Source organism: Poecilia mexicana, unplaced genomic scaffold (genome assembly GCF_051168715.1).
Source record: "Poecilia mexicana isolate PSO_F unplaced genomic scaffold, ASM5116871v1 scaffold_14, whole genome shotgun sequence".
Taxonomy (NCBI): domain Eukaryota; kingdom Metazoa; phylum Chordata; class Actinopteri; order Cyprinodontiformes; family Poeciliidae; genus Poecilia; species Poecilia mexicana.
In genome coordinates this window covers 29170181-29187043 of record NW_028263383.1, presented here as the reverse complement: position 1 = coordinate 29187043, position 16863 = coordinate 29170181, and the positions used below count along the sequence as shown (strand labels likewise).

Here is a 16863-nt window from a genome sequence, read left to right as displayed (position 1 = left end):
TGAAGTTCTGGTCCCAATAGAACCTAATCTACTGGATCATCAGGGGGAAACACCTTTAGACTGTATTACAGAGGCCAACAGATTCAAATGCATGAATGAAACTCCAAAACACACAAACACAAAAACATAAATGCTACAGAAAACCACTGAAACCACAAGACAGAGAAGCAAAAGAAAATCAAAAAATGCAAAAGTAAAAGCCGGTATGAAACGCTGCAAACTGTAAGTCCTCCAGACCACTAGGAGGCATCGAACACCAAATAATCTGGGAGCAGGCGCTCAGGAAAGACATTGGAGGAAGTCTTTCATGTCTTTGTCAAATACACAGTCTTTTGGAATATTAGACTAGCAACATATTCATCTATGTAATATTACCAGCTAAGAGGTGGTAATTATAATTTTCTCCTCAGTCTGTGAATAAAATCCAGATTTTTTTGCAATTGTATTCCATTTTTTTATCTGAAAAGTCAGCCGTTTATTCCTAAATCCAGAAGTTTAAAGTAATAAAGGTGCAGCGGATCAGTAATCTGTGTTTTGTAGCGACAGAACCTTTTTATTAAATAAAAACTATAGACCCTTTAGGTTGTTGTGCTAACCAGTCACTGATAATAAAGCAGATTATGGCATATTAATGATCCTGAGGGGAGATTTGTTTTTCTTTCATCCTGATTATGATCTCTGAAGTTCCTTCGTCTGATTTTCCCATCATATGATTCGTTTTTACGGCTGCAGATGGAAAGAAGAAAAGCATTTCATTTGCCGTATAATCTATATGCTGATTGTTCCAGCAGGGCTTTGAAGCTGGGATGTTTGCTCTCAGAAAGCACTTTGTGGCTCTTCAGTCACATTACAGCGACGTGTGGAGATATTCACACACATCACTCAAATCCAGATGAAACATCAACAACTTTAATGTTTCAAAATTCAGAACATCAATTACTCCTGACCCCTGTGTTCACCGCACTGCCAGAAAATGTGTCAGAATCTCACTAAAAATGCTTAAAACTTCCTATTTTATTAGTTAAAACCACAAATATACCTTAATAAGAATGAGTAGGCTCAGTGGAAACCAGGCTAGCGCTAATGCAGAAGCTTAATATTCATGATTTCCCTGGATCCAGCTAATAGCATGTCAGCTAGTTTGCCATGTGAGATTCCCAAACTGCATTTTCCTTAAAATATAATTTTAGTGTGTAGAACAAATTTCAAAACTTTTTACATATTATGGGAGTGTGTATAAACTTATCAACACTCCTGCTCCTGTTATTTTTAATTAATTTTACATTTATGACATGTATAATCCATGAATATTACAACTAGTTAACATTTGGATATAGTATATATTTAATTTTATCTACAGTAGAGGAACAATCATTATTTTTTAAAATTTCACCAAAAACAAAACGAGCATCAATAACAGAAACATCAACAAAAATATAGTTATTTATTATATCCAGCAGTAATTATATGATTATACGATCATTTGAACAGTTTTATGTTTAATTTTTAAACTCAGTTTATAATTAGTTTAACAGTTTTCTGACTCAGGAATCCCAGCAGAGCATCGAGTCGTTGTTCACCTGACCAGCAGGGGGCGGCAGCAGACAATCACAATTTTTCTGAGGTTTATTGATTATGGTTGTTCTTCTTTGATTGGGGTTTATTATTAATCACCAACAGTCATAATTTAGCACCAGGGCCATTAATAAAGTTTTTAAAAAAAATTAACAACAATATTTTGTCCTATTTAGCTCTGGAATTCATTTTTCAAAGTCATACTTTCATCAAAGTCAACATTTAGCTCTGCAGTAGAAATATCTGTGAAATCTGGAATTTGGCCGTTTAAAATGTGGAGGAACCGAGTATAAAGCAGCGCTTCTCTCCTATTTAATGAATACAAACGAGTTTAACTTCCACTAATGGTGGAAAACCACCAACTAATTGCTGAAAGTGTCTCTTTTTTTTTGGCCAATATTGAGTTTTGTGTTCTCCCTGAGGCTCAGCGGGCTGCGGTGCAGCAACTCTGGAGCCAATTTCTGTTTAGTTTCCACTTTATTTAATCTAATACTCTCCTGTCTGGGTTTTCTTGTTTCCAGCGCTCAGGGAAAACTCGCCTCATACATCCTGACATTCAGGTTTCAGCTCAGCATCAGAGAGAGATGGAGCTTTCTTCTGCTTCCTCATGAAAACTGACTTTCATTCTGCACTGAAACCATATCTGGAAACCAGCTTGTGAAATGTCTGACAAACCTTTTAGTACAAAAAACTGAAAGTATTATGTCAACTTTTTCTGCTCCTTTTAAATAGTTTAAAGCAGATCTAATGCGCAAAATTCACATTTTGTACTTTTTTATACTCCAGGCTTTTAAACATCTATATTTCTATGTTTTTGGTGTTTGGAAAATGAGCCGTTTCAAAAACCTCCAGAGTGTAACGTCACAAATCAGCAGATGCTGCCCGTTACCTAGCAACCCTAGTGGAACTCCACTCGTTACCTAGCAACTCAAGCTGAGCTCCAGCATGTTTGGTGAGCTGGTTTTACTGCTGTATGTGCTGTACAATGGCTGCTGGAAAAGAGAAATGTTTTGTTGTTGACTTACCATCCTGAAATCATTCTGGTTGGTTGTGCAGGAGGCTCCACTTCTGCTTTTCAAAGATGTACGGTTGTATAGTTGTGCATCTGTTTGCAGCCATTCTCATGTGTGAAAGTAATCGCTGAGCCAGCAGCAACTCATTTAGATTTAACTTGATTAAAAATTTGAGTAAATAGAGGAAAATGAATAAGTGGAGGACAGAAATCATTCCTAAAGAGCAGATAAAATGCAAATATCCCATTTTGTTTGTGTCTTTGGTACTTTTCAAACATTCAGCTGAAAATAGGGAGAAACTGAATCTTTTGTGTTTCTGTTTAAAACCGTTAATATTGAGTTAGTGGACTCAAAAATAAGTGTTAAGCATCGAAAGTCCAAAGAAAATCCCACCAGTCTGAAAGGACTAAAGAGAGTTTGGCTGCTTGAAAGTAAAATTTTAAAAATGAGGGATGTATAAAGACTCATTTTTAAGGTATATCTATTGTCTAATTTCAAAATATTTCTTCACCATTTTTTGAAGATTAATATCTGGAACCAACAAAGTTTCAGTGAAATGAAGAAGCAAAGCAGTGATGCAGCCTGGAAATAACTCGCTGAGGTTTCCTCCACCGACTGTTTACTTCAGGCGCATCGGGACGCAGCGGCGCGTCACTGCGGATCACAGTCAGAGCTACCAGCCAGCCAACACGCAGCAGTGCATCATGGGAAACACTCTGCTCCTCTGGTCCAGTTTGAATAAAGCAGCAGAGACAGAAAACATGATGACTCTCCTCTTTCTAATTAAGTCAGTTCAGTTTCTGTTTATGTCACCATTCATCAAGCAATGAAGCCAATTCAGAGAAATCATCCCAGTTTAATCCATATTACAGCAGAATAAAACCACGTCCTGAGAGGCGACAGTGGAGAGGAACAACTGTCAGTGAACCAGCTTCTTCTGCAGAGTGTAACTTTATAAAAAATATATATATTTTTTTACATATTTACCATGTTGTGACAGTTTGAGGAATAATCTGTGAAAAATCAATCTCTGCCTCCTCCCTGTTCCAATTAGAAACAACCAATCAGAGCCAGGAGGCTGGGCTTAGCGCTGTCAATCACCCTCCATGTTGGCTGCTCACATCTTCCTCCTTGCTCTCTGCTACTCTGCAGCTAGCACAGCCTGCAGTCAACGCTGAAGGTAGTTAGCATAGCTGCCAATGAAGTCGGACAAGGTGTTTTTCTGTAACTGTAAGTTGTTTCTCTATTAGCACATTTAGCAGTGCATACATGAGTTTGATTGACAGTGATACGACCTGCCTCTTTGCTTTGATTGGCTGTTTTATCAAATATTTTAGCAAAAATTACATTCTGTAGCTTTAAAGTCTGAATCAGTTTATTAAGCCCAGATTGTAAGTATTGCCTTTCTCTGGCTGCATTTACATTCTAATGATTTTAACCTTATTTTTACCGCAATGCACCCTGTCAGCACCGCCTCACTCTCTGTCGACATTTCCCTGCTAAACTGAGTGGAATCCCCAGAAACAGACGGAGCAGAGACTCATCGGTATTCAGGTTGGAGCTGAAACATCAATAAGTCCATTTCAAGGCTAAAGTTCCCAACATGTTCCACCGCAGCAGATCTTTAATGGGGAATGTTTTCCTGAACTGTGTGCTGTGAGCGCCCCCTGCTGCTTGTTCTCCTCCATGCAGCGTTTCTGCTTTGACGTTCTCCTCACTCGCTGCTCTGATCCGTCTGCCCCCCCAGAGGAGGAAGAGGAGCTGCAGTGCTTTTCCTGTGGTCAGAAACAGAATCGCCTCCATCAGTGGGAACATGGAGGGTTTGATGCCCTGATGAGGGCTGAACACAGAGATACAGCTCCCCCTGGTGGTGGCTCAGCTGCCATGCTTCAGGTGTTACCATGGAGCAGAGAGGCTCTGATTCCCTGCGGTACAGTTAGCAAGAGCAGTAAAGCAGCTTGATGAATTTGACTGGCAGTCGATCAGAAAATGAGCTTCAGAATCAATTATTTTAATTTATATTTTATATTTGAAAACAAAACATTTTTGGGATTGATATTTTTTGTTTTTTTTTTCCATATTTTTATTGTTCTTCCTCCTCCTCACTGAAACTCCTTCCTAGGCAACGTGGGAACAGGTTTCCTTTGTGTTTGCTACATGATGAAACTCGCTCTGCTCCGTTTTGTGTTCAGTCACTGATAACAGACGTCAGTGTAAAACTATAAACAGTTGTACAGATCCTCAGTGAAGACATGTTTGTACATCCTGAACTCTTTGGAGTTGAGCCTGATTGAAAATTGATCTGTTAATTATCCCTCAGTATAAATATTTACGTATTATAGAGGCTTTATGCTTGTTTTTTTTTTTTATTATTATTTCTTTATTCTCGCTCCGTTCTGACTGATTCGTCTCTCTCTTGTCTTGCCCTCTGGTTTTCCTCTGCGGTGCCCCCTACAGATCGCTGTCTGGCCGGATCGTGGGCGGAGTCTGGTGGTTCTTCACCCTCATCATCATCTCGTCCTACACGGCCAACCTGGCGGCCTTCCTCACCGTGGAGCGGATGGTTTCGCCCATCGAGAGCGCCGAGGATCTGGCCAAGCAGACCGACATCGCCTACGGCACACTGGACTCCGGCTCCACCAAGGAGTTCTTCAGGGTGAGTAGGGGTCAAAGGTCAACCCCAGGGAAGGTAGGAGAACACATCAGGTCTATTTTCTGCCAACTGAAATGATTTTCTGTTTTTTGCCTTTGAAAGTTTTTGTCTCTTTGCGACCCAGAAGGAAGGCAGACCAACACAAACACCAAGAAATGATACAGTATCTGAAAAGTGTGGCAGGCAGGTAGGCACAGAGAGAGCGCCACCTCTCTGCAGACAGCCTCTTCTGTGGATGGAAACGTTTTAATTTCCATTTATTGTTGTTTTAGCCATCTGACAGCCTTTGTAGTTATTTAGAGAAGAATCATTTGAATGTACAGTTCCTCATCGCGTCAGATAATCATGTCACCTGCACTGTAAGGCAGGCGACATGATGGAAGAGAGGCATCAACAAGCAGAGCATTTCTGCTAGCGTTTCAAACTTAAATAAATTAATAAGACAGAAGAGCCGTGCCAAACAAGGTGGCTGTTAATGCTATTCAGTACGTGGAAGCGTGGCAAACACAGATGTTCACTTCCTCCACTGCTATTGCTAAAACTGCAGGCGGACTTCAGTTCTAAAACATCACAGAAAGTCAACGCCATAGTTTACGACTTTTCCTTCTGATCGCTGATTGGCCGGTCAAAAATCAACTTTAGGAATCCAAGTGAATGGGAGAAAAACTGAGAAAATGAGATCAGAGATCCACTCTCTCTTGTACGGGTCGATCCGGACAGCAGCGATTTTGTTCATGTATCTTTCTATCACACATTGGTCTGGAGTGTCCACATATTTTCTTTTAGTTGGTCCTGAAGCTCATGACTCTGTTCAGTCTGCCCACCACTCGATAAAACCAAAACAAGTCCAAATGCTTGGACCGGCTGAATCTCTTCATTTTGGTTTGGTGCTTTTCCACGTGTGCATACGTTCCAGTACAGTCTCCATGGCAACATCGGAACATTCCACGTAGTTACAAAATGGAGGCCAAAAGACAATGGAGATTTTTATTTTATCAAATCAATAAAGGCAGTGAATACTTCTGCTTTGTGTTGGTCTGTTGGACCCCTGAGGGTAAATACTTCTGGGGGTGTGTGTGTGTGTGTGTGCGTGTGTGCGTGTGTGTGTGTGTGTGTGTGTGTGTGTGTGTGTGTTGGACCCCTGGGGGTAAATACTTCTGGAGGTGTGTGTGTGTTGGACCCCTGGGGGTAAATACTTCTGGAGGTGTGTGTGTGTTGGACCCCTGGGGGTAAATACTTCTGGAGGTGTGTGTGTGTTGGACCCCTGGGGGTAAATACTTCTGGAGGTGTGTGTGTGTTGGACCCCTGGGGGTAAATACTTCTGGAGGTGTGTGTGTGTGTGTGTGTGTGTGTTGGACCCCTGGGGGTAAATACTTCTGGAGGTGTGTGTGTGTGTGTGTGTGTGTGTGTGTTGGACCCCTGGAGGTAAATACTTCTGGAGGTGTGTGTGTGTTGGACCCCTGGGGGTAAATACTTCTGGAGGTGTGTGTGTGTGTGTGTGTGTGTGTGTGTGTGTGTGTGTGTGTGTGTGTGTGTGTGTGTGTGTGTGTGTTGGACCCCTGGGGGTAAATACTTCTGGAGGTGTGTGTGTGTGTGTGTGTGTGTGTGTGTGTGTGTGTTGGACCCCTGGGGGTAAATACTTCTGGAGGTGTGTGTGTGTGTGTGTGTGTGTGTGTGTGTGTGTGTGTGTGTGTGTGTGTTGGACCCCTGGGGGTAAATACTTCTGGAGGTGTGTTTCTCCTGAACCCTGCTGACTCCCCGCAGCGCTCCAAGATCGCCGTCTACGAGAAGATGTGGGGCTACATGAAGTCGGCCGAGCCCACGGTGTTTACCAAGACCACGGCGGAGGGCGTGGCGCGGGTCCGCAAGTCGAAGGGGAAGTACGCCTTCCTGCTGGAGTCCACCATGAACGAGTACACGGAGCAGAGGAAGCCCTGCGACACCATGAAAGTGGGCGGGAACCTGGACTCCAAGGGTTACGGCGTCGCTACGCCCAAGGGTTCACAGTTAAGGTGGGTGGAATAGTGTAACAATATGGCCGACGTGTTGTTATGGTATTCCACCTTCCCTGGCGTGCCGCCTTTCTGTGGTGGGGGGGTTGCTGCATGCATGATGATGCGGGAAGGGGGTGGGGCTTGTCTCTTGTTGTGTCTCTTCCAGGTGTGCAGTCCAGGTAAGTCTCTGTGGCTGAGCCGCATGAAGCTAAAGGATTTGTGTTTCTTCTGAGGAGCCGTGTGAAGGTCCAGCTCTGTCTTCCTCAGACTCCACTGATCCGGGATGTGGACCTGTGTAAAAGTCTTAAACCGCCCCACATTACCTTCTTTATGGTTAGAGAAGCATCTGTTCACCAGGATACCTGGAGGTCCAGACGCTCTCCCTTGGACTTTTTCATCCAACTAATAATTTAGTTGGATGAATTTAGTTAAATCATCCATCCATCTGTCTGTCCATCCATCCAACTAGTCATCCAACGAATCGTCCATCCAACTTTTCATACAGTCAGCAAATCATCAGTCTCTTAAATCATCCATCCCTCAGTCTTGTATTTTTCTTTAGTTTCTTTCTGAGCTCCAGGCTGCAGTAAACTGCAGTAAGCTGTAGTAAACTGCAGTAAGCTGTAGTAAACTGCAGTAAGCTGTAGTAAACTGCAGTAAGCTGTAGTAAACTGCAGTAAGCTGTAGTAAGCTATAGTAAACTGTAGTAAACTGCAGTAAGCTATAGTAAACTGTAGTAAACTGCAGTAAGCTGTAATAAACTGCAGTAAGCTATAGTAAACTGTAGTAAACTGCAGTAAGCTATAGTAAACTGTAGTAAACTGCAGTAAGCTGTAGTAAACTGCAGTAAGCTATAGTAAACTGTAGTAAACTGCAGTAAGCTATAGTAAACTGTAGTAAACTGCAGTAAGCTATAGTAAACTGTAGTAAACTGCAGTAAGCTATAGTAAACTGTAGTAAACTGCAGTAAGCTGTAGTAAACTGCAGTAAGCTATAGTAAACTGTAGTAAACTGCAGTAAGCTGTAGTAAACTGCAGTAAGCTATAGTAAACTGTAGTAAACTGCAGTAAGCTATAGTAAACTGTAGTAAACTGCAGTAAGCTGTAGTAAACTGCAGTAAGCTGTAGTAAACTGCAGTAAGCTATAGTAAACTGCAGTAAGCTATAGTAAACTGTAGTAAACTGCAGTAAGCTATAGTAAACTGTAGTAAACTGCAGTAAGCTATAGTAAACTACAGTAAGCTAAAGTAAACTGTAGTAAACTGCAGTAAGCTGTAGTAAACTGCAGTAAGCTATAGTAAACTGCAGTAAGCTATAGTAAACTGTAGTAAACTGCAATAAGCTATAGTAAACTGCAGTAAGCTGTAGTAAACTGCAGTAAGCTATAGTAAACTGTAGTAAACTGCAGTAAGCTATAGTAAACTACAGTAAGCTAAAGTAAACTGTAGTAAACTGCAGTAAGCTATAGTAAACTGTAGTAAACTGCAGTAAGCTATAGTAAACTGTAGTAAACTGCAGTAAGCTATAGTAAACTGTAGTAAACTGCAGTAAGCTATAGTAAACTGTAGTAAACTGCAGTAAGCTGTAGTAAACTGCAGTAAGCTATAGTAAACTGTAGTAAACTGCAGTAAGCTGTAGTAAACTGCAGTAAGCTATAGTAAACTGTAGTAAACTGCAGTAAGCTATAGTAAACTGTAGTAAACTGCAGTAAGCTGTAGTAAACTGCAGTAAGCTGTAGTAAACTGCAGTAAGCTATAGTAAACTGCAGTAAGCTATAGTAAACTGTAGTAAACTGCAGTAAGCTATAGTAAACTGTAGTAAACTGCAGTAAGCTATAGTAAACTACAGTAAGCTAAAGTAAACTGTAGTAAACTGCAGTAAGCTGTAGTAAACTGCAGTAAGCTATAGTAAACTGCAGTAAGCTATAGTAAACTGTAGTAAACTGCAATAAGCTATAGTAAACTGCAGTAAGCTGTAGTAAACTGCAGTAAGCTATAGTAAACTGTAGTAAACTGCAGTAAGCTATAGTAAACTACAGTAAGCTAAAGTAAACTGTAGTAAACTGCAGTAAGCTATAGTAAACTGTAGTAAACTGCAGTAAGCTGTAATAAACTGCAGTAAGCTATAGTAAACTGTAGTAAACTGCAGTAAGCTATAGTAAACTGTAGTAAACTGCAGTAAGCTGTAGTAAACTGCAGTAAGCTATAGTAAACTGCAGTAAGCTATAGTAAACTGTAGTAAACTGCAGTAAGCTATAGTAAACTGTAGTAAACTGCAGTAAGCTATAGTAAACTACAGTAAGCTAAAGTAAACTGTAGTAAACTGCAGTAAGCTGTAGTAAACTGCAGTAAGCTGTAGTAAACTGCAGTAAGCTATAGTAAACTGTAGTAAACTGCAATAAGCTATAGTAAACTGCAGTAAGCTGTAGTAAACTGCAGTAAGCTATAGTAAACTGTAGTAAACTGCAGTAAGCTATAGTAAACTGTAGTAAACTGCAGTAAGCTATAGTAAACTACAGTAAGCTAAAGTAAACTGTAGTAAACTGCAGTAAGCTACAGTAAACTGTAGTAAACTGCAGTAAGCTGTAGTAAACTGCAGTAAGCTATAGTAAACTGCAGTAAGCTATAGTAAACTGTAGTAAACTGCAGTAAGCTATAGTAAGCTATAGTAAACTGTAGTAAACTGCAGTAAGCTATAGTAAACTACAGTAAGCTAAAGTAAACTGTAGTAAACTGCAATAAGCTGTAATAAACTGCAGTAAGCTATAGTAAACTACAGTAAGCTAAAGTAAACTGTAGTAAACTGCAGTAAGCTGTAATAAACTGCAGTAAGCTATAGTAAACTACAGTAAGCTAAAGTAAACTAGTAAATTGTGGTAAGCTGTAGTAAACTGCAGTAAGCTATAGTAAACTGCAGTAAGCCGTAGTAAGCTGTAGTAAACTAGTAAGCTGTAGTAAACTGCAGTAAGCTATAGTAAACTGCAGTAAGCTGTAGTAAACTAGTAAGCTGTAGTAAACTGCAGTAAGCTATAGTAAGCTGTAGTAAACTGCACTCAGTGACAGATGCTGGTGGTCCTCTCCTCCAGGCTGCTTCCTGTGGATGGGGCGGGATCACCCTGTCACTTCCTGCTCTGCCCGCAGGGAAACCAGCAGCAGCAGCAGGCTGGACGTTCACACTGCTCCTCTGACTCAGCATCATGCTGCTTTCTGTCTGCAATCTGCTGCCATTACCAATGTTTCATTTTGTCAATGATGCAAAGAATTGAAAAGGATCTGAACGCACCAGGAGACAAACCTCTGGACCCTGGAGACGATCCCAAGATTATTAAATTATTTTTTTGTTAAAATTTTACAAAAACTGAACTGGAGAAAACATTTTGTTAAGCAATATAAATAAAAATGTTAATGGGGAAAAATATAACTAAAACATACTTAAATTCGTATTTATGTTTATTTGTATCTATTAATCAACCTTTTAAACTGATGTGAAACAAGCAGTTTATGTCGGCTGAATTACGGCTCTCCGTTTTCCTCCTGGCGGCTACGCTACGCTAAGCTGGTCCACAAATTTAATCCATTTGAGTATTTGTAATGTAAATGCAGTGTAAAAATAACCACAATACATTGACCTTTTACCAAGGTGTGAAAAAACTAAAACTATTACTATAACTATTAGAAACAAAAAACATTTAACTAATAACTAGCAAATAAACTCTAAAAACTAATTAAAACTGAATTAGACAAAGAAAAAGCCAACTAAATAAAACTGAACTATAATGAACCCTGAGTGTTTCCACTCAACCGGCAGAGAAAAATCATGAAGTCTGTTTTAGATTTACAGAAAATTTCACCCATATTTGACTCAGAAACCCTTAATAATTTCATTAAACCGACCCAAACAAGGCCTGTCAATGTAATCAATCTCACTGGATGACAAAGTATCCCAGAACTCCATCCATTTTCTTTACACCCTTGTCCCTTGGAGTACTCGGGAGGGTTGCTGGTGCCTATCTCCAGCTAACATTCCGGGCGAGAGGCAGGGTACACCCTGGAGAGGTCGCCAATCTGTCACAGGGCAACACAGAGACTCACAGGACAAACAACCATGCACACACACACTCACTGTGGGAGGAAAACCCACGCATGCACAGGGAGAACAAGACCGGGGCCGGGAATCGAACCCAGAACCTTCTTGCTGCAAGGCAAGAGCTCCACCAACTGCACCACTGTGCAGCCCATATCCCAGAACTTATTGCTGTAAATGATAATATTGTACTTTTGAGACCATTTTCAATCAAATTAATGGTAATGGCGAGATCAAAGATCAATAAACTTTAAATTCTAATGAACATTTAAAGCTCATTATAACTGACACCCCTAAATAAAACCATCTGCCTTCAGATTCATGTAAAAATATCTAGATGTTTGTGGTTCAGGATGAGAAGTAGGGAACAGTTAGAGATGTATTTGATTTGATTTATGCAGTTGTCATGGCGATGGAGGTCACTGTATTTCATCTGTTGGGTCACAGCAGCAGAGCAAAAGCTTTATCAGCTCTTTAAAACACACTCTGACCTTTGACCTGAATTGCTAGCTAATTGGGGTACTATAATCACAACTTTCTGTAATTACTTAAATTGTGTTTATTTTATTTTTAGTTATACAAATAAAACCTGTTTGGATTCACAAAACAAAAAGCGAACTTTCAGATTTTAGCTCTGAAATGTGAATGTTGATGCAGCTTTGCATCCAGTCCACTAGGTGGCAGCAATGTTTACTTGTTTGATTCAGCAGTTTTAACTATTTTATAAAGGTGTATTTATGTGCAAAAGTTTTAAACCATTAAGTATGTACTGTTTTAAAATGAAAAATATACACATTAAAAAGCTTTAGAAAACCTGTTAAACTATTGCTTTACTGATTAAAATGAGACAGTATCTGAAGACTTTTCTCTTAAAGGCCACAATGTAGTTTGTGGCTACATTGTGGATACATACATAAATGTATGTATCTTTCTTTAAATCAAGGCATTGATTTACAAAATTGAGGAATAATGTGCAGAAATAAAATATTTCTAATTCATTTTATTGTTAAAGCATAGAATTACTTTTTGTTCCTATTTATTCTAAAATCTTGTTGAGCAGTACAAATGAAATCTCTTAAAAAATTAGAGAATTTTTGATGCACTATTCACTAAAGTTTTATTAATGACCAATTAATTTTAAGAAACCATGGCTATTTTAAAATTATTTGGTCTGTTTGTTTTATTTAAACTATTCTTGTGTATTTATTTATTTATTACCGCCTGCATCGTTCTTTAGGTTTTCTGAACTACTTCCGTGTTTTTGTCTGTTTTTGAGTTGGTTTAAAACTTTTGCTCAGTTCTGCTGCTGTAGCGAATATTACATCTGTATCAGTCGGCGAAACTTTAACAAAATTAGGAGGAGCTAATGCTAAGCTGCTCAGCACAAAAAAATATCTGAAGCTAACCCTTACCTGATAAACACATAAAAAAAATGTGCATAATCCAATGCTAGCCCACTAGCACAAAAAATGCAGAAGCTAATGCTAACCCGATAAACACAAACAAAATTGCATAAGCTAACACTAATCCACTAAACACATAAAAAAATTGCTAATGCTAACCATTTAGACGACTGTCTCAGTCCGTGTCTCATACCTTCATTTCCTTCCTGTTGACGACCGGTTTGAGTCTCGCTAACAGCAACGTCCTCACTTTCTGATTTTGCTACATATTATTTTAAAGTTGTATAAACAGGACGACAAACATAAAAAATAAATGACATAAAGTTCATCCAAATAATTAAAATGGGGGTCATTTTATGGCAATATTTGGCTTAAAAAGCTCAAACGGCAGCCATCTTGAAAAATGACTGTCATGCTGAAATTCCAGTGGCTAATGGGAACTAAAAGATGCTAATGTTTGTTTCCAGCTTTAACCTGACAGCAGAGGTTTGGCTCGGGGAGCTTTCAGGTCTTTTAACTGGGATTAACTTTTTTCCACCCTTGTCCCTCTCTGACTTCTCCTCCCTCTCCCCCTTTCTTCTTCCTTCCCCTCCCAAATTGGACAGCATACTCACCCCTCTCACCAAATATGCTTTATCGTTTTCAAGAAGTGCCGTTAACCTGGCCGTGTTAAAGCTCAATGAGCAGGGCCTGTTGGACAAATTGAAAAACAAGTGGTGGTACGACAAAGGAGAGTGTGGCAGCGGAGGCGGTGGCGAGAAGGTTAGCCGCGATGTCGCTTTGACGTTGATGTGGGTAGGAGAGAAATGTTTGTTGGGAACAGGAGCATCTGCCGGGTCGACCCATCTTTGACCCCGTGAGGAAGAGGAGTGCTGTTGAAGCAGAAATACTTGCTGTTCTTGACGCAGAACGGAGCCGGTAGTTCTGGTCCAGCAGCGCTAGTCGTTGAGCTCAGAAAGGTCCCGGCAGTATGCGCCCGTTCCAGAAAAGCGACGCAGCCGGGGCCCCACCTGTATGTCTGTTAGCTCCGCCCCCTTTCCCAAACCAACCTGGGGTCACATGAGCAGAGAGCAAAGAGACATGTAGCGTCCGTGGGGCCCTCACTGGCTCCGTCACTTTGTGAAGAGTACTGAGCTGCTCTTGTTGGGCTTCTTCTGACTGAATAACATAAAATAACATGTCCTATGATGTTATTTATGTTATTTCCCCACCCCGCCCTTCCCTGCCCCCCGTGATTTGAAGAACGCCCGTAAACCTTGCCGTATTGAAACTGAGTGAAGCAGGAGTCTTAGACAAACTGAAAAACAAATGGTGGTACGATAAAGGGGAGTGTGGACCCAAGGACTCTGGAAGTAAGGTCAGTCCCACCAGCCTGGGTGCCCCCCCTCCTCTCTGTGTGTCTTTGCACTCTTTTTGTCCTGCTGACAGTGCAGCCAATGACAGACATGCAGGTAGAAGCTTAAGATGGCGGACACAGCATGACCAACACGAGGCATGAGCACCACGCACAGCAGCTGCGGCCTCCCGCTTCTGCAGTGACACAAACGGCTTTTTACCACATGCTAACCATGTTAGCTTTGTTCTGTTACACTCATTATACCTGAATTTATCAAGAACATATGAAGAAATGCATTAAGTAGAGATGGTTTGTTTCCATAACGTACATACATTGGATATAAAGTTGTATATTTAGTAGAAAATTAGGCATAAATATTTATAACTCCAACCACTAGATGGCAGCAAATGTGAATGTAGGCAGAAGAAAGACTATAGCCACTCAGCCTCTCTCCGCTAGTTAAGCTAGGTTGGTGATATCAACTAAGTCACTCTTAGTTACCTAGCAACTCCTTCACTCTTTGGCTACCTGGCAACAACCTGCTGAGTAAGTTGTGCAGCAGTGCTGTGCCTCATAACTGCTTAAAAAAAAACAGCGTAGAGAGAAAGCTGGATAAAACAGGAAAGGTCACAGAGAGCAATATTTCAGATATTCGAAACAAAAAAATCTTATCAATAATTATTAATATTGACTAATATAAAGTGCTTAAGCCACAATGTTTTTTCTTACATCTTAGACAGTGTAACCTGTTAAATGGATCCATAAAAGTTCAATAAAACAATAGTACGTACACACATCAAATAAAGGTTCCGCTAGTCACAATCTTGGTTTCAAACATTTTTTCAGACTAGGGTAATCTCATCCAAGTTTGAAGAGTGACCATTTTGGTTTTTAAACAAGAGCTAATTAACGATGCTCAAGGTTTCCATTTGTCTCGATAAAGTTTCCTTTGAATTAGAAAATATGGGTTGTGAATGTCTAGGTAGCAGCTTGTCTATTGAAAGCTAACGCTAGCGAGTAGCCTCCTTCTCATTTTCCAGCGCTGGCCACTCAATTATCGGTGCCAATTGCTAATTAATCAGATCGGTACTAGCTTAGCAATGGATATAGCCTCCAGCTACAAGCAATTAGCCACCAGTGAGAGTGGGTTACTCTTAATTTGGTTCTGAAACCACGCTATTCTCAGCAACATGTTGCTTCAGTAACCAATAAAAACTTGAAATAAACAGACGACATTTGTGTCACTGTAAAAACGTTTGGCCACGTCTGAATGTGTCACAGCTGCAGAAACACTTTGTTTACCACCACAGGCGGTCAGAAGGCATGTTCAGACATGACCAGAACCTTTGACTGATCCACTCTGCTGATGCTCTGCAGCACAGAGGAGGCTTCATCTAGGAAAGCTGCATGCAAACTCCACATTTCCAATCAGATCCATGCAGCACAGCGCGCTACACACACACACACACACACACACACACACACACACACACACACACGGCATCAGCTAGATGAGAGTAAGCATGACAGGCAGCCGTTTGGTGCCAACAGGTCATGGGTTGAATGTGCCTGAAGGATGTGAGCTCAGATCTGCTGCATCTGGTTGAACAAAATCAGGGTTCAAAGGTCGGGAATGAAAACCAGGATCTGTTTTAAAGGGAGGACTTAAAGGAGCAGTTTATATAAAACATGGAAACAGATTTTCTCACTTACCTCAAGGTGGAAACTAACAGGAAGTCAGTGGTTGAACCTCAGCTAGACTGCAGACAATCACATTTTACAAAATGTTTTCAACCCCCTACAGATTTTTTAGTTTTATTTATTTATTTTGTCAAACTTAAATTATTCAGATAATCAAACACCAGAAACAGATAATCTTAGTAAATAAAAATAGCTATTTTAAAATTAGAATTTAATTAATTAATGGGATAAATGTCTCTAAATCCATCTAACCACCCCATAAGCTGGTTGTTCAAGGAACAAAGTCAATGTTTTGAAGCATCTGAATCTGATCTGAGTCCCACAGAAAAGTCATGGTCAGAACTGAAAAGGTGACCCAGTTGCACTGGTTCTGTGTGGAGGAATGGGCCAAAACTCCATTAACCTATGGTAAAAATCCTGACGAAAGAAAACCACAATGCTTGACCAAAGTCTGAAGACTTTCTGAGAAACTTCTGACTCTGAAGAAAGTCTCTTTAAGTATTCTGACATTTAGCAAAAAGTAATGTTGATTTCTGCTGACCTAAACAGGAAAAGTTCAGTTGAATCAAAAGAGGCAGAATCATGTAAAATCAACTTTTCTGAGCATTCCATCATGTTTTAAAGTTTTCCCTCATCAGGCATTAAAGGGTTAATAGAGGAACCAAGTTGGGATGACTTCCTGAAGGCAGAGCTTTAGAGCGTTAAATCAGGAAGTAAAATTTCTTTTAAATCATATTTTATATATATATATAATTTTTATAACTAGAAGTTAACATAATTACTTAATTATGCTACAATACGGGACCTTGTACCTGGAAAACGCCTATTATTCCCCCCTTAATGTTAGAATTTCAGGAAAACAGTATAAATGTGTTTTTTACAGTGTAAACTGTTAGACTAAGCTTCACTGTGCCTAAAAACAGTAACAACTCAGTTCTAGTAAAATGGGGTAAGTGAGAAAATCTATTTTTAAATTTTAACTGATTCATTAGTCTTGAGTCAATGTAGTTCAGGTCAATGTGAAAATGGTTGCAGTTTGATGAGTTTGGTGTGTTTGTGAGTGAATGATGAGAGTCTGAAGAGAGATTTTTCTTCCTTTTATTCTG

At 40.1% G+C, this 16863-nt stretch overlaps 1 protein-coding gene across 2 annotated transcripts in view; it reads left to right on the top strand.

Moving 5' to 3' along the window:
• LOC106909055 (glutamate receptor 4) overlaps positions 1-16863 on the top strand; it is a 95202-nt gene that overhangs the window by 71367 nt on the left and 6972 nt on the right. Inside the window, exons 12-14 of one of the 2 annotated variants that reach the window (XM_088012465.1) lie at positions 5046-5244; positions 7006-7253; positions 13963-14077. In XM_088012465.1, coding sequence (XP_087868591.1) covers positions 5046-5244; positions 7006-7253; positions 13963-14077 — 562 coding nt within the window. Of the gene's footprint in view, positions 1-5045; positions 5245-7005; positions 7254-13367; positions 13483-13962; positions 14078-16863 lie in introns of both variants that reach the window. The other variant, XM_088012464.1, reaches the window with a different exon arrangement.